At 42.5% G+C, this 18,076-nt stretch overlaps 2 protein-coding genes across 20 annotated transcripts in view; both read left to right on the top strand.

Moving 5' to 3' along the window:
* Positions 1 to 13,035, top strand: part of LOC123384114 (protein shisa-9A-like) — a 36,091-nt gene extending 23,056 nt beyond the window's left edge. Inside the window, 8 exon segments of the mRNA XM_045053173.1 lie at positions 8,595 to 8,683; positions 8,938 to 9,000; positions 9,742 to 9,808; positions 9,972 to 10,110; positions 11,866 to 11,967; positions 12,651 to 12,711; positions 12,818 to 12,853; positions 12,934 to 13,035. Coding sequence (XP_044909108.1) covers positions 8,595 to 8,683; positions 8,938 to 9,000; positions 9,742 to 9,808; positions 9,972 to 10,110; positions 11,866 to 11,967; positions 12,651 to 12,711; positions 12,818 to 12,853; positions 12,934 to 13,020 — 644 coding nt within the window. The 3' untranslated portion in view covers positions 13,021 to 13,035.
* Positions 1 to 18,076, top strand: part of LOC123384112 (extensin-like) — a 239,517-nt gene that overhangs the window by 218,629 nt on the left and 2,812 nt on the right. The gene's annotated exons all lie outside the window — the stretch shown is intronic.

The raw sequence follows: 18,076 nt of genomic DNA, 5'->3' as shown, positions 1-18,076 counted from the left end.
ATCTCTGGTGGCTGTTACTCTGTTTCAGGCATTATCCAAAGTCATTTTCACACATTGGAATTTTGTTCATTTATCTCTTTATTTTGGTCTTTATTTGCTTACTTATTTATAATTTTTGATGAATAAAAATTTTATGTATTTGAGACTTACAATGTGATAGGTTGATATATGCATACACTGTGAAGTGATAACCACAATGAAACTGGTTAACATATCCATCACCACCCATAGCTACTTTGTTTTTGTGGTGTGGTTAGAATGCTTGAGATCTGCTCTCTTAGTCAATTTCAAGTATACGATATGCTATTGTTTTTTTGTTTGTTTGTTTGTTTGTTTTTTGTTTTTTTTTTAAATTTTTTTTCAACGTTTATTTATTTTGGGGACAGAGAGAGACAGAGCATGAACAGGGGAGGGGCAGAGAGAGAGGGAGACACAGAATCGGAAACAGGCTCCAGGCTCCGAGCCATCAGCCCAGAGCCCTACGCGGGGCTGGAACTCACGGACTGCGAGATCGTGACCTGGCTGAAGTCGGACGCTTAACAGACTGCGCCACCCAGGCGCCCCCATGGAAGGGGCTTTTGAAAAGCCATGGTCACGCGGGGCGTCCTTTGTGAGCTATCAGGGTTGAAGGCAGCTGATTGGTGGAGAGAGAGCATAAAGCGTCTGAATTGCTATGGCAATGCTCAAACAGGTGAAGACTTGGATGAAGAGAGATCTTCGTCTGCTCCACCTGTTACTGACAGTCTACTTAACTGGCTACTGTGGCCTGCTCATCTAGTGATTTACTGACCTGCTGAGCTACTAACTTGTCTGAACCCTCCTCCCTCCCTTCTTGTACTTGATCTGATCCGGGTACTCTCCCTGACCCCCTTCTTCTCCTGCCACACCCCCCTCCCCAATCCCATCCCTATTTAAACCCCGCCCCCCCACCTCACCCCCTTTCCCACCCCGTCCCTTCCCCTCCCACCCCCACCACCTCCTCACCCCCATCTGCACCTCCTCTCTGGTGCCCAGGCGCCCCCTGAAAGGACCAGAATATGACGGTTCGGAAGCTATTTTTCTATATCCTCTTACTCGGGTATCCCGGTTACCCCAAGACAAATGTGAGTACACATCCGACATCAGTGACTTCTTCCTTTTGTATTTATTTTCTTTTTCAGACTGTGGTTAAAAATCCAGCTTTTTCATGGAGTCCTTGATGAGAACTCAGTTCTTTGGCAAAACCCATTAAGTCAGGGCAAGGTTTCTCGACCAGCATGTAGGGGTTCTGGCCACACCTGTCCACATGAAGTTGTGGATCCTGTCTGGGCCACTTGGTCCAAAAAGAGTAGTGTTGACAGGATGGAAACCTGAGCTTCATAATGTCAAGAAAGAAGGACATGGGAAGATACTAAAAGCCACTGAGATCTTTGTCTTAAATAAGGGGCTCGTATGATGTTTGAATTATACTTCCTTAAAATCATTTTTAAAAATGTCAGAAACTCGATTGAAAAAGAGCCATTTAATAGTATTAATAGTATTTTATACTATTAGATGACTCCTGGAAGGCCTGTCAAGATTCTTCTTCAAGCTTTGTAAGTTTAGAGTCCCTCTTATACGTAGTTAGTTTTCCTATCAGCACGTTGTTCACGTTTGTGAAGTTTGGGAGCCCTGGGAACCGTGGTGTCCGAAGTGTTGGTGTTGGAAAGTGAAATGTGGTTTGTGCTCTGTGCTTCCTGGTTTGTTCGCTTTTGGGAACTTGTGCATCAGCCCTCTCCCTCTGGTCTTAGAGGCTGCCCCCAAGGACTCTGTGTCCAACCAGGTAGCTGACAAGCTCAGCGTACGTGAAGTGGCCTCAGCCTGCTTGGACATTTATAATAAGAAAATCACTAGGAGTGATGTGATCAGGAAGTGAATGCATTCTTGTCCTTTCTTTAGCCAACTATGTGCAGAGTGTTGATTTACCCAAAGCAAAAAGGGTCTTGAATGTCCTTAGGATTGTCCAACTATAAAGAAATACCTGGTTGCCAGTGTGAATGTTTCGTTCTATCATTAAAAAGCAAAACCTGTACTCCCAAGAGCCTGAGACAGAGACACAGGGGACACCCATAGAGAAAAGTAGCTTTCTTGAGATTGGCATGCACCAGATTCTCAGAGAGGGATCTGCAACGTCCCAAGTCAGGAACAACCTAAATTGAGGCAGAATCCTCTCACATGAATACCTCCAGGCACAACAGAATCTATTCTGTCTCTTTTGAGTCTACGAAGGAGGAAATTTCTTGGTTCTGTTTATTGCAATTTCCCCCTTCTACCTAGGCTGCATCTCATAGATCAGTTCAGCTCTCTCTCCCTCCCTCATTTCTGAATTCGTGCACAAACTAACTTGTCTTGCATTTCCTACCTCCACCTGGTCATGACCATTGTCTGTGGGAACCAAGTGTTACTGGCTCCCTTGGATCTAATCTAGTTAACGGTAACTAATCAAATCAGCATACAGATAGCTGGCAGAGGTATCAAGAGTGCCCAGGACTTAGGATGTTTACCATTCATGTCAAGATGGCCTCTGTCTTTTGATCCCCATGATCACTGTGCTGACGGCCCCTGGTCTCTTGCAGACACTGGCCACTCAAAGACAGTGTGCATTTCCCACCAGGACGCAATTTAGTGACCTCAGTTCTGAGAGCTGAAGATACAAATGGTACACATTTTGGAGGCTACTTTCTAGAGAGGTTTATTGGCACAAAATTGATTGATTTAGGTGCAACACTATGAAATAGGAACTTGAATTGGTTGTATTGGCTATTTGGAGATGTGTGTTCAAGTAACTTAAAACCTCATAGATTTCATCAAAATAGACAAGATCACCTGATTATGCAAATCTTTATTTAATTCAGAAATCTGACAATTTGGGCTGTGATTCAGATTCAAAGTAAACCTTGAACGTAAAACCTTATGGGGAGCCTGGGTGGTTCAGTCAGTTAAGCATCTGACTCTTGATTTTGGCTCAGGTTTGTGAGTTTGAGCCCAGCATCAGGCTGTGTGCTAACAGCGTGGAGCCTGCTTTGGATTCTCTGTCTCCCTCTCTCTCGTTCCTCCCCCGCTCTCTCTACTTTCAAAAATAAATCAACATTAGAAAAAAGAAAACCTCAGTGTTTTTAGAAACTCAACAATAATGTAGAATTTATTTTTGCTGGAATAATCCCATATTATTATAAGAGCAGCTGCACATCTCTCAGTTATATCCATATCTGTAAACATCGGTCTCTATAACAGTCTCATTTGAATCTCTAGTACATTTTCATTGTTACTTTCTCCCATCCTTCCGTAAATTTTGGGGTATTTTTGGAAATGTTCCAAAGGATTTTATCCAGGTACTTCATGAATGTACAACAGAAGTCATTTACTTCTTGTCTACTAAAAGGGTAAGGAACAATGAAGCCATCACCACAGTAAGATCGTAAACACAATCATCACTCCTACAGGTTTGCCCCTGCTCCTTGGTAAGCCTTCTGTCCTCCCTCTCCTTCAGGAGGAGGCATTGGAGAGGTGTGCTTATAACCTCCTGGAGGCTGGTTGAAGGTTTATAAAAATGATTCTTGGTGACAGATATTATAAATGTCTTTGCTATTCCTCATTATCTCAAATATTATTTCAGCTTGTCCATATTTTGGCTGACCATTTCCGTCTTGGCTCTCGTGTCTTCGGAACTCTGTGGAAGCTTGCCGTTATTACTGCCACCGTTGCAATTTGTGCATGTCTTATTTACCTCTGGAGAGTTGTCCTTGCTGTGAGTATACTAAAATACCTTACAGATAGGCTTTTAAGCATAAGTAAGCAGAAGTTTTTTGGTAAGCACAAATTTTTTACTAGACCATTTGTATGCACTCAGTACTTCAAATTTCCCTTTAAGCACGGCATTCATTGCATCCCACAAATTGTAGTAATTCCAACATTCATTATCATTTAGATGGACATATTTTTACAATTCTGTGAAATGTCTCCTTGACCCTCTTCTTTTAGAATTTCTCTAGTCTATCTCTATTCTCTATCTTCTATTAGAATATCTCTCATATATTTTGTAGCTTTTCAGTTGTCTTTCTATTATTGATGTCTAGCTTACATATGTGTTCTGAGAACGTATTTTCTATGATTTTGTTGACTTCAAGTGAAGGTGTATTTTATGACCCTGAATATGGTCTGTGTCAGTGAATGTTCTATATGAGCTTGAGAAGAATGTGTATTTTTCTATTGTAGAAAGTGTTCTACAGATGGTCATGGATCTAGGTGATTGGTGATGCACTTCAGTCCAACTGTGTTCTTATATTTGAATATCTTTATGCTCAATCTGTCAATGACTGATAGAGGGTGTTGAATTCTTTCAGCTCTAATAATGTATATGTCTACTTCTCCTATCAGTTGTATCAGTTTTTGCCTCATGTATTTTGGCACTCTGTTGTTAATGCATGTACATTAAGGATTATGTTTTCTTGGAGAATTAAGCCTTTATTATTGACCTCAGTATCTCCAATAATTTCCCTTATTTTGTACATGTTTTGAAGAACAATTTAATTGTTCACAGAATTCTAGGTGGATGGGTTCTTTTCTTTTAACAGTATAAACATTTCATTCTTCTTGATTGCATCGTTTCTGAATTCTGAGTATTTTTTGTCCTGGTTCCTCTTGGGTAAGGTGTTATTTCTTCCATCTCCCTGCAACTCCAGCCCCCAACACTACCCCTTAGCTTCTTCCAAAATTCTTTGTTTTCAATTTTCCCTTGATTGAATAGTATATGTCTAGGGATAGTCTTGTGTTTTTTGTTTTGTTTTGTTTTGTTTTGTTTTGTTTTTGGTTTGGTTTGTTTTTTTTTGGAGGGGGGTATTTATCCTGCTTGAAATTCTTTGAGTTTCCTGAATCTGTGGTTTATGACTATCATTAATTTTGGAAAATTCTCAGTCATTTTCACTTCAAACGTATAAGTAGGTATTCCCATTTTGTGTATGTTACACCTTTTGTCATTGTCACACTGGTCTTGGATTTTCTCTGTTGTATTTTTAATTTTTTTGTGTGCGTTTCTGTTTTGGGTGTTTCTAGTTGACATTTCCTTCTGCTTGTTGAGTCTTTCCTCAGCTGTGTTGTGTGTGTTAATAAATCCAACAAAGGCATTCCTTATTTCTGTTATGATGTTTTGGATTTCTAGAAGTCCTTTTGGATCCTAGAGTTATCGTTTCTGTGCTCACATTCACCACCTCTTCTTGCATACTGACTACTTCTTCCATTAGAGTCATTATCCTATTAATCAGAGCGGTTTTACATTCCCAGCCTGATTATCCCACCATCTCTGCCATAGGAAGTGTGATTCTAATGCTTGCATTCTGTGTTCAAAATATGTGGTTTTTCCTTTTAGGGTACCTTGTTAAGTTTTTTGGGAAGCTTGGGGTCACGTCCGTGTTTTAAAAAACTGAGGTGAAGGCTTTTAGTGTAAAGTTTTGTCTTTACCTAGGTTTTAGGCTGAGTTTACTCCCCTATGAGACAGGAAGGAGGAAGAGCACTGTAGTTGAGTATTTCCCTTCATCTGTATTGCTTGTCTTCAGAAAAACCCCATTAGGCTTTGGAGAAATAGTTTCTCTGGAGGGCAGGCCTTCTTTCAAAAAAAATTTTTTTTCCAACTTTTTTTATTTTTTTATTTTTGGGACAGACAGAGACAGAGCATGAACGGGGGAGGGGCAGAGAGAGAGGGAGACACAGAATCGGAAACAGGCTCCAGGCTCCGAGCCATCAGCCCTGAGCCTGACGCAGGGCTCGAACTCACGGGCCAGGAGATCCTGACCTGGCTGAAGTCGGACGCTTAACCGAATGCGCCACCCAGGCGCCCCCTGGAGGGCAGGCCTTCTAAGCAAGAACAGAACAGCATGAGTTTATTTATAAGTGGCTGTTTTTCCTCTTTTCCTGCCAATTTAGAAATCTTTCCCTTCAAAAAGAAAATATGCATATTAAGTACTTGTAAGGCCATCTCTCTTTCCATTTCCCCTGCTTAGGAAAGGAAACATGTGACATTAAAGGACTATCCATGGTTTCCTGTTTGCCCTCCGTAGATACACTTTCCTATAACAACATTTTTATGACTCACTTTTTGATACCATGATGATATTCCAATATCCTGGCAAGATGTTGCGGCCTGCTTCAGCATCACATCATCATTCAAAACTTTCAAATAGGGATATACGTCCTACAGATCAAGAAAATGTGTCTTTCCCTTTTGTTAAAGTAGAGTCTTGCCTAGATTTTATTGAGCTCTAATTCATCAGGGGATGACTTGGGTCTGGGTGTTACTGGACCACCCAGACCAGGTTCTCCAGTCTCAGTGTCTTACTAATGAACACTGATCGAAAGGGAAACAAAGCAGGTGGCGTTTATTAGAGATAGGTTGTATACAGCGGAGCCACCGAGAAAGAGGAATATCGCTCCCCCAAAGGGTGGTGTGCCAGGCTTATAAAGGCACTTTTCCAAAGGGTGAGGGGCTGGGAGTGGGGAAGCATCCTTCAGTCCCACAGTCATTATCTTAGGGTTGTTACTTTTCAGTGGACACAAGACAATCACAGGATGTCTTTTTCCATGGTTGACGTGCTTTTAGTGCTCCTAGAAAATAGAAATCCTAGTGCAGTCAGGCTTTAAATTGTTATGTCTACTTTTGCCCAGACAACCATTACTCCCTAATACCTGTTCTCTCTTTGGTTCACTTTTCCAGAAGTCTCCAGTATGGAAACTGTTAACCCTTGCCTTAGACCAGTGCCTTTACAAGAATTAAGTTCCTCTTGCTTTTCTTATACCTTCTCAACGGGAGCCCTTTTTGCTTTGTTTTTGAAATGTTAGCCATCATTTCTGTTGGTGCCTGTGCTTTTGCCCTAGCCATGTTCCACTCTCTTTCTCATCTGATGATGTGTTTTTGGAAGACCCTCTGTTTTTAGTGATCTAGGAAAATCATAGCACCTGACATGTTGTAATTGTTTATTGATTCGGAAAGCAGCCAACCCTGTGTAACATTTCAGAAAGCTTTCTAGAGAATGAAAGAAGCGTGTCTTCATACAAAGGTTTTCCTTTTCTTTCCTTGCCGCTTCCTTCCTCCTTCCCATCCCTTCCCTTTCCTTCTCGCCCTCCCTCTCGTCCCCCTCCATCTCTCTCTCTTTCTCTATGTCTCTCTCTGTCTGTCTCTTTCTTCCTCTCTCCCTTTCTTTTTTTCTTTTTTTGGCATTTCAAATGATCCTGGGTTCTGGACTTCATTGTGGATATTGGGTTTGACTACAAGAGAAAAAAAATCAGACAAATATTTTATTTATGTATTTGTAAAACTGTCCGCCTTATGCACTGACAGAATTGAATATTTTGATATTTATTTAATATAATGTAAATCTACCTTTTGGTCAAAATAAGCTCTGAATCTTTATGCTTTTATCAGACATGGTTTATAAAGAATCATGAACTAAATATGAAATTCTACTTTTTTATTATATTAATGTTATGAATTCATTATGCTGACCAAAATGATCATTGTAATTTCATTGGATGACATTTCAGTATTTTATCAGGAAGAATAAGTTTTTACTCTTACTATGTTTTGACCTCAAACTTAATTTTGTTTCTTCCTCTCTCAGACAGAGCCTCCAGTATATCCAGGTAAGATTTTAGGTTTGAGTAGTCTTTGTAATTTTTTTTCATTACTCGTGTTTGGTGTGGGTTTTAAGTTTTTAACTAGGGATAAATATGGTGACTTCTGATGTCTAATTGACTTGTTAACTCTTGAAAATCTTTCTCTTCCCTGTTAGAGGCTAAGGGACAATGTGGAGGGATTTGCCTCTCTTAAGACAAGAGACCAGGGGAGGAAAACAGCACAGGAGGAAGGAGAACAGAATGAGTGTAATTTTGCATAGAAATGATTAGGACAGAAGTGATGATATGAGCCAGAGGTGTGGAGTGAGTACTTTGCCATGACCTGGCTTTTGGTGAAATGTGAAGATGAGAAAACCCTCTTTGAGTCTGTCAAGAAGCCTAAGCTTAGAGAAGAAGCCAGGTATTGCCAGGCAGGGTGTGTGTCGCAGGAGAGGGTTAAACCAAGGTTTTGAGTCTGAGGTGGAGGGAGCCATTCATGCCAGGGGAAAAGTGAACTTGATGCAAATGGGGGACAATCTATTCTGCACGGACCCCATGGACTGTGGTGATTCTGTGGTGCTGTCTGTTGAGAGGCAAGGTGGCTACCTGACACTTAACAGGCCCTCAAAGACTGGTTGGTGTTTATCACTGTAAATGCAGCGGTGGTGGTGATGAGAAGAGTGATCTCGGGGCATGAGAGCTCTCACATTGGGCCAGTGTAAGAGGAGTTTGCACTTTGTGTCTGTTAGAGGAGTCAGTGTTCTAGAGCTTACATGTATAGGAATTTCAGTGAAATGAGGTTTCTTGGGTTTAAAATGCTGCTGAAACTTGCTTTCTTCAGGCACAATGAGAAAGCTAAAAAGTTAGTTACACCCATGTGTCAGATCATGTGTCTGTGCTGCTAATACAGTGGGATTATTTGATGTCACTGGTTTGGTAACAACCTTAAAAATTGTTTTATCTCCTTTTAGTTAATGTACAGCAAAAAACTGCAAAGAGCAACACGTTGGAGAAAGAAAACACAGAGCTGGCTGAAGCAATATCCATGCGGGAACAGAAGGTAGCATTGCCCTTTCAAATATTTCTTGTGACTTCATTTTGATTAGTTTTACCTCTTGTAGTTCATCCTACTGACCTATTTCATGTGTTCTATATATACTTCCAATTCAAGACAAGCTTCACAAATGTAATAAAAAACTACCTTTTTATTTGTGAAAGGAGTCACACATCAGACATAGGCTTATCTATCACGATGCTATTTTTGAATTCTGATTCCTTTTTCATTTGTTTTGTATATACATCAATGAATTAAAGATACATCTTCAAGAAGCTAAGAGAGAAAGTAACATTCACTCTGCTGAAGCTCTTAAGTTGAAAGTCAGAATCCTTTCTTTGCCTGGATTGCGTTCTAAAAACACAAGTAAAATTAAGGAATTGTTATGACTCATTCAACATGTTCTGTTGAAGGAGAACATCAGAAAAGTTGAGCACTTCAATAAAATTTTAAATGACACCCTTCAAAGTGCACATGCTACCTTGCAATCAGAAAGAGAGAGAGAGAGAGGAATGTCAAGAATCGGGGAGTGCTAAGAGTTGGCTGCTTTTACTGTAATTTGACTTTGGAGGCTTTTTGTTCATTGGGTGAGGTGAGCATAGCATATTCGCTTGCTGTTTACCATAGTAGAGAGTGGGCCTCTGGGAGACAAACCTCCATCTGCACAGCTGGCATTTCACTAGGACCACCATGAGGAGTTTGCTATTTCAAGGACTAGGAAGTATCTTTTATTTTCACAACTAGGTCATTACCACATCATTCAGACCTGCCCTCCAAGATAGGGAGAAAATCCCCCAAGATAGTTGAGAGATGAAGGGCAATAGCAAATTGTATACTGCCTTCTTCTCTTAATGCTCAACAACGTTCAGTGTGCATAGAGGAATATTCTCCTAAGAAAGCCATTTGTGAGCCCTTTGACTGGAACTATTTTCCATGTTCTTTGCCTTCTCCTTGTTGTATTTATGCCCCAGGATCTTTCTTTGTTGCCATGCACAGTCCTGTTGCACTCACATTGTTGTGCGATCATTATTTCTTGAATGTATTTTCTCATATGTGTCCTAAAGTCAGAAGATGCAAACGGTCAGTTGGAGGAACTGAGAGCCTGGAGGTCCAATAAACGTGCACTGGAAGGTATGTTGTCTGTTGGGGAGAAATCCCCATATGGTGGCAATGACTTTGCATTGGGAAGGGAAAGAATGCCTTCTTGCCTTCACACTAGTTGCCCTTTTCCTGTCACCCCAAAACCAAGTCTCAGGTCATATGCACATGCACAAAATAACCATTTTTTTTACAGCAAGGATAAAGGACGTGGAAGACATTCGTAATGCTTTGAGTTCTACTAAAGCAATCAGGGAAGAAACAGCCAAAAGCCTGAAGGAGAGAGGAGACGTCCTTGATGAATTCTATGAAGAAAGAAAAATGGCTACAGCAAAGTAAGACGTTCATGTGATAATGGTCCCGAGTACTGTTGTATGAATGAATGTGGTGGCCGCTATAGATAAATATATTTCTTCTAGAATTGGATCCAGAGTATTTTTGCCAAATGCATTCAGGAGAATTGTGCCTGCCCTTCCTACCTTGCTTCCTATAACCTGCATTTTCCTTTCTGTCCTTAGTGCTTGTCACACATTCTTGTGTCATGTACTTGGGGTAGAAGAGGGAAGATACTGGCATTAAGCACACTGATAACAGGATCCCCTCTGGATCCATTTACATTGGCCTATAGGTTTCAATCCCATCCCATTGTCTTATCAGCCGGGAATTAGGTGATCTTTGTTCAGCACCAGACTTGGGTCAAACATATTTAGGGAACACATTGACTTATCTTGCTGCAGAAACCATGGGAGTTTCTTTCTAGACTGTGGGTTGGGATGGCATCAGTACTGCATCTCTTCATCCAGTCTGCAAGGGAGACTCGTATGAAATGTGTCTTCATGGGTTCATTAGAAATTTGGTGCACCAGGTGCATGTTTCTTCTTTGGTCCAGTATTTCCTTTTGTTCTCAGGAGGAGGGCCTTTAGAGCCCCTCATTCACATTGAAAAGGAAATGCTTCCTTGTCTTCCCTGGAGACTCAGCTTCTGTTAGTCCTTTCCACACCCGGGGTGGAGCCTGCTCTGTCTCACTGGCATGTTGTTTTTGTTAATTTGTAAGCTCTTTGTGGGAGCAGGTAGAGCACCCTGACCACCTTTCTATCTTCACCCCCTTACAACAGAGCCTCTACATTACAGCCCCCCCAGAAAACATTTGCTGAAGGACTCCCTGAGAGGCCAGAAGGAAATGCATGTACCTTTCTCTGTCTAGTGCTTTTGTGTCCACTACTAACAGTCTTTCAGTTTTGCATGTGATTCTTGAGTACATCCGGTGCCAAGTTGAAACCCTTTAAAGCAACACCATGGACAAAATAGTCTGAGGGCAACACAGCAAACCAGCCTTTCTAAGCATTTCCCTTTGCTGCCTTCACTGTCAATGAACTGAGTCTTGTTAAATTAGACTGAGTCCATGAAGTTGATAGTTTTCCATCTGAAATCTGTTTCCTGAAGACAACAGCCTGACTGTGGGACAGTTCACACCATGTTCTATTTCAGCATATATTGCCACTCTAAGATTGGCCTTTCCCTCCACCAGGATCTTTGAAAGAGTGGGCAGGGGTTGCACTCCTGAACCTTAGTGGTGTATGGGAGTGATTTGCAATGCTGGTGAAGCCATATCCTGGAAGGCTGTCTTTCATGCTCAGTGTCTGTGTCAGGGTACAACTTCTGGACTGAGATTCAGTGCACTGCCCCATGGAGGTGTAAGGCAATGATGATCCCCTGCCTCATCCTAATGGGTACAGTTGGTCAGGCACAGGTTTTCACACTGACCTGAAATAGGCCTTCTCCATCTCAAACAAAAGACCAACTCTGGGAAGGCACAAGGTGCAATGTTATTTGATGACTTGACGATGAAGGAGTAGAAGCAGAGAACTAGAAAGGCGGCTCTGATTGTAGGCCACTTGGCAGCAGACGGAGGTTGAATGTTCTCTACCATTAAATGGGGTCTTCATTTCTCTGACTGTGTTGTCAGTCTGTGCATCGTTGGGGGAGGGGATAGGGATATGTGAATCTAGGCTTTAAGAGAGCTGAGAAGGAAAAAGGCAGAATTTCTGGACCTTGGCTACTGGACTATGTATGTATCTTTCCCATCGTAGGAATCTGGATATGACAAACTGTGAACTAGTGGCAATGAAGAATCAGATGGCAACTGCAGAGGAAAATCTGAAAATAGCTACAAGGGACATAGACAAGTGCAAGTGAGTTCAGATACTAATTAGCAGCGGCTCATGAAACCCCTGTTCGTTTCTTAGTTCTAACCTTTGTACAATGGGTAGACTCCATGAATATAGTAATACAAACACAAATTCAGAGGACGTATCCGTAGAGAATTAACAGATAGGAAAAGATAAGTATTAGAAAGAATAAAACAATTAAGCTACTAAACATTTCTGGGTCTCCAGCATTGACCTGCCCATGTAGAAACTTCATCCATGCCAACGTTCCTGAGGGGTGGTGTCAGTTGTCATAATCTAGAGGAAAGCAGTGTGTCATAGGATGAAATCCTATCCATCAACAAGGTAGTACCATCTGATGGTCCTGGTCTTTGCAACCCTAGGAAACCTGGTGAGTACACAAGTTAAAGGAGAATAGAACTTTATGTTGGCTTTATGATGAAAGTCACTTGTCACATGATGAATTAGGGCAAGATTGCAAATGGAAAAGAATTCTATGACCTCTGAACCCTACGGGCATGGAATAATGAGTAAGGAGATGGAACAATAGCTTTGGTTCTGTACATTTATAATTGTGTGAAAAGTGTTTCATGTGAAAGGATAAATTGTATTGGGGAAAGATATGAGGATGACGGGAACATGAGCAGATTATTTATAATCCTACCTAATATTAGGCCTTATTTGACGAAAACAATTGTATCTCACAGACAGGAAATTGAACAAACACGAGAACAGCTGCAGAAGGCAGAACTCACCTTCACACACCAGGTAACGTGAGTTCTGCCTGACATATTGAACCCTTAGTACCTCATGTGGTTGAGTGTAGTGGCCCTTGGAATTCCCAAACATGGACTTTTCATTGTTGCTTTTTCAGGTCGCAGTTTATGAGCGTAATGCTGCGGAAAACTGGGTAAGTGTTTTCCTTTTTCCTCCTCTCTCTTTGGTGCACAGTCTGGCACGACTGAAGGTGGATGTGTTTTTCTCCCCTAGATCAAGACTCAGATCTGGGAGACGAAAATGGCGGGACAGAGCCGGGAGATCGCCCGCTTGAAATACAGGTGTGGGAGCGTGACATGAGTTTTTATGGGTGTTTTGAGGGATGACAGCGGTGCCGTTTAGTGTGTAGTCAGAGGACGTGGCATTGCAACTCTTATGGAAGTCCATTCTTTTTCTGTATCCAAGACTGGTTGGGATGGAAGGAGAGAGGCTGGTTGAGGCATACAGGAGGTGGAGACCAATGCCTGGAAGTCCAGAGATGCAGAACGCTCCGAGGAGAGGTAAGGAGCACGTGGTGATGTGCAGCAGCCTAATTTCTGTGGCAGAGCCTTTTCCTGTGGGTGATCATCGTGTGTCCTGGAGAGAACCACAAACACTAAGGACAGCAGGTGGTCTGAAGGGGTGACAGAAGGGTGTTCTCCTCTGGTACTGCAAGCAGTGAGGCACTTGTCCCTGGGACTGTTGGAGCTCATGCCCCTCCTCTGACTGTGACCCTCCCACCTCCTCTAGCATCCCCCTGTCTGAAGAGCCTGGAAAGGATGATAGGACAGGGGCCTCATCCTTCTTCCCACCCGGACTCAATGTGAAGACTTTAGTTTATTTGAGGAGAAGGTCATTTATTGACTATTTTTAATGTTCCTTTATTTTTATTGTTGTGAACTGTAGACCTACATTCCTGAATCCAAGCTCCAAATGGCTTCGCCCTCTGATGTTATCAGTGCACCTCTGCGGCTTCACTGCTAAACATCCATAGTTTTCCTTTACTCCTTAATATAATATCAGTCAAGTTCAGTTCCATTCAGAAATAGTTACATAATACCGGCTCCCACGTGGAAGGCAGCTTATAGATAAGCTGAAAGACTGAACAATTTGCCTGGAGTCAGAAGAAACACACCCATGCTCTTCTGTGGAGGGTTTTTTGATGTTATCCACCAACTGACGCTCTCGTTTTAATTTTTATCTGAAATGAGATGCTGAGTTATTACCCCTCATGTGTATTGAGAAATGGCTGTTTTGGTGACGATTTCCTGATTTCTCTTTGAGCTGCCCTGTTGAAAGTTATTTGACTAATTATGAAGAACATGAGCCAGGACCCTATGGTTTCTTCATTAAGATATGATGGGATAGATCTCCCCCTTATCACTGGGGTCAACTGAGGCTTGTGGGTTACTCTCTGCCTCTCCTCCTGGTCCTGAGTGTGGGCAAGAGTTTAACACGACACAAAATGTGGTGTTTGTGTGAATTCTGCACAGTCTACTAAAATCAGAGTAAACCTCTATCCCTTTTAGAGCCTTCAGCCGAAGCTGGTGTCACTCCCATGAGTCACAACTACAAGCAGTCTACCAACAATGCCGAGAAGGACAAGGTAAATGCTGTGGACATTTTCAGTTGTAAGTCTGTCAGGAAACCCTCATTTGTGGAACAGCATGCTCTGCGGCCTTATCCCTGTTTTGTGTGTTGTGTGATATGTCTGCCTGTTTATATTTTCCAAATGCACAGCCTTCACCCAAGAGTCTACAGGCTGCTTTCTTTTCAGCCTGTCATCTTTTTTCTGGTCAGTTTAGTAGCCAAAGGAACTTAGAAGTTGACCACCTTTATGGCTTTTCCCTTGTGTTCAAAATAACAACAACAGGAAGATACACTGTACTCTATAGCAAAGTCTCTAAGCTTGTTGACTCCTAACACACTACCTCTCTGTGGGATCAGTGTTGTTGTTATTTTCCTCTTTCTGGTCTCACTATTCATGTGTGAAGACTGTCTGTTCATTGTAAACGTGAAAAGACTTCCCTCCATCTTTATATTGTGTGCCTTGTACAATTTATGATGGTTTTAGACAACGTCATTGTCATAACTCACCACCTTCACGTCTTCATGGGTAAATGAAGTGTTTGGAAGCCTTTCAAGCAGTATCTTAGGTAAAAGTATTCTGAACACAAGGTCCTTCAGTTTTATTCATATAAGCAGGTTCTCTTGTGTCTCCAGTCAGGGTTAGAGCTGATACCATCGCTCATGACACATCCCTGGAAGTGTATACCAAAGTCAAAACACATTTGCATTAATTCTGTTTCATGAATGTCTGCCTCTTTTTTCCCATAGGATGTATTACTCTGTGTCTTGTAGTGTACACAAAACCAGAATTCCTTATGAATTCAGGTGAACACTTGGGGGCCTAGTACTCATTGATGTGTAATATGTTCCGCACAGCAAACATTTCCTCAGGTCCCCTACAAGACTCCAGGCATCCCCAACTCCCGAGTGGTTTCTTGGCCTTTGACAGCACTTGCAGAAAGTAGGAAGACCTCTTTCTCAGCGAGGGAAGCAGAGGGGGCCAAGAGTGGGGCCGGCAGGCAGAACTTGTCCCCAAGAGTAGCTGTGATTTCATGTGCAGAGAATGAGCTGTGTATTTGCAGTCCATTTTTCTGTGTTCGGAATAAGCCAAAAACAGAGCTTTTGCCGTCCCTGTAGTGGAGGGATGCAAAGTGATCCTGGACATGGATGTCCGCCTGTCTGGAATATGCTGCTTCATTAGTTTGGAATTACTTATTTAATCCTGTAAGATGGCATCATTTTGTTCTAAATTCTCAGACCTGGGCAGGGACATGTGGTGACAGTAGTTTAACCGCCTGCGTTTAGTTGCCTAAGCTGTAGGTGGTACCCAGTGGCAGGGACAGAGTTTTCAGGTACTGATGCTACTCTCTCGGATCCTGGTGGCAGAGAAGGGGGCAGGTGCTGACCCGTACTTCTATGGGTTTCAGCTGCTTTGGGGATTGGTTCTCTTGTGTGGCATCTGCACATAGCTGTCACTTCTGTTCTGCAGGGCAGTGTGGATCCGTGGCGACCTCCTCCATCAACTGGAAGATTCTGCACACCCTACCCTAGAGGCCACCGTATGATCTCCTGTGCACATCCACCTCCTGTGCCAGGTTCGGGACCATCCCGAAACCCTCCACCTGCACCACTTGGTAAGATGATCTGGGCAGTATGAGTTGGCTTGCTAAGAACCTTCATCTAATTTTTGTTGTTGTTGAATCTTTTTTAAGAAATTTGTTAATGTTTATTTATTTTTGAGACAGACAGAGACTGAGCATGAATGGGGGAGGGTCAGAGAGAGGGAGACACAGAATCTGAAGCAGGTTCCAGGCTCTGAGCTGTCAACACAGAGCCCGACGTGGGGCTGGAACTCACGCACTGTGAGATCATGACCTGAGCCGGAGTCGGACGCTTAACCGACTGAGCCATCCAGGCGCCCCGTAGTTGAGTCTTGTACAAGGTGCAGAGGTGGTACCACAGACCATTGCAACGCAAGGAAAATGCCTGCCATCATCACCACATTCCTTGAGTGTCTCACGATTGACTTATCATCCTTGTGTCATTTCCCCCACCTTGTGTTGGTACAGGTGTCTCTTGTGGAGATGGAATGGGGCTGTATGCAGAAAAGCAGGCATAGCGCTTCAGCAGATGTGTGCCATACACAGTCCATGTGCTGGGCGGTGGGAGGCATGAGGCGCAGCCTAACGTATATCCATCCAGTTGAGCCCCAGTCATCCACAGTTGTTTGAGGAGTTATGAAAACACCTGAACCAGGGCTTTTATGGGTCTTCATCAGAGTTTAAAGAATGGCTCTCCCTTTACCTTGGGATCACCTGAAGCATGTGGGATACCCTGTGCATGTGATTTGGGATCTGACTGGGCCAAAGAGTTTAAGTTGCTTGAGGAATGAGGAGAGTGGTTTTTGTTTTTTGGGGTTTTTGTTTTGTTTGTTTTTGTGTTTTTGGTTTTTTTTTTTTTTAATCTCTGCACAATCTACTCAAAGCAGAATAAACCTCCATCCCTTCTAGGGCCTTTTTCAGATCCACATGTTGCTCCTGTGAGTAACAACAACACTGACTCTACCAAAAGGATCACGGAGGACAAGGTAAATGCTGTGGACATTTTCAGTTGTAACTCTTTGGCAAAACCCTCCTTTTTCTGTTCAGCGCTCTCTCCCGGCTTTGTGTCTGTTTTGTGTGTTGTATGATATGTCTGCTTGTTTTTCTCATTTTCCAAATGCACAGCCTTAACCCAAGTGTCTATGGGGTTCTCTACTTTCTGCCTGTCACCTCCTTGTGGAAGGTTTAGAACCAATCGTGCCTAGGGCTGAGCACCCAAGGGCTTTTCTGGTATATACCTGGAAATAACCCAGGGAGGAAGAGACCACACTCCACCTGGAAGTCTTTTGGCATGACTTATTTTTTCTGGACCTCCTCAGTGTGGAATCATTGCTCTTGCTGTTTCTTCCTGTTCTGTTTCTTTCTAGGGGATTAATGTGTTCAGAAAATCGGCAGTTATCCTTATGTTTTGAAAATGCAAACTGCCTTCACTCCAACTTATATTTTTGTATGTGTCATTTAGAGTGGTCTTAGACAAAGTAAATTTAATACCCATCAACATTCAGCCTTTTTTTCTTTTTTTTTTTCTTTTCTTTTTTTTTTTTTTTTTGTAAATGTGCTGTCTGGAATCTCTTCAGTTGTGCCCTGGGTATACATATTCTGAACTCCAAGAGGTGACATATTTGTCCTAGAAAACACGCATGGCTACATGGGTGGTGAAGAGAGACAATCCGTAATTACCTGCATTGTAATTCTCCACTGTGTCCTTTGTGTTCACATGAGCACGTTCTCTTGTGTCCTGTGTCACTGTTACAGGTGAAACATGGAGATGTACAGCAAAAACGAAAGTGTATTTGTGTTAATTCTGTTAGTTAGAATTTCAGCTTATTTTTTCAGAGAACAAAAGTACCCTGCGAGTTGTACTGTAGTTAACTGAGAAGTACCACTGAATGAAAATAAATTAGCTCAGCCTACCTAACATGTATAGGTAACATGTTTCTCTAAGAACATGCTTTTCGAGGTTCTCTGCATGACCTCAGGATCCCCATCCCCCAACATGTCTCTGTGCCCATGGATAGCACTTGCAGAGAGGAGAAGACCTCATTGTCGGGAGAGAAGCAGATCGGGCACAGGCGGGGGCTTAGAGGCAGAGCTTTGAGCCACGAGGGCTATGATTCCATGTGTGGAGCCTGGGATTGTCATTCCTTCTCAATCTGTAGTTCTTCACATACAAATAAGCAGCCTCTGTGGTGGAGGCGGATGCGGGG

Source organism: Felis catus, chromosome A2 (assembly GCF_018350175.1).
Source record: "Felis catus isolate Fca126 chromosome A2, F.catus_Fca126_mat1.0, whole genome shotgun sequence".
NCBI classification, from domain to species: Eukaryota; Metazoa; Chordata; class Mammalia; order Carnivora; family Felidae; genus Felis; species Felis catus.
This window is presented reverse-complemented; position numbering and strand designations above follow the sequence as displayed.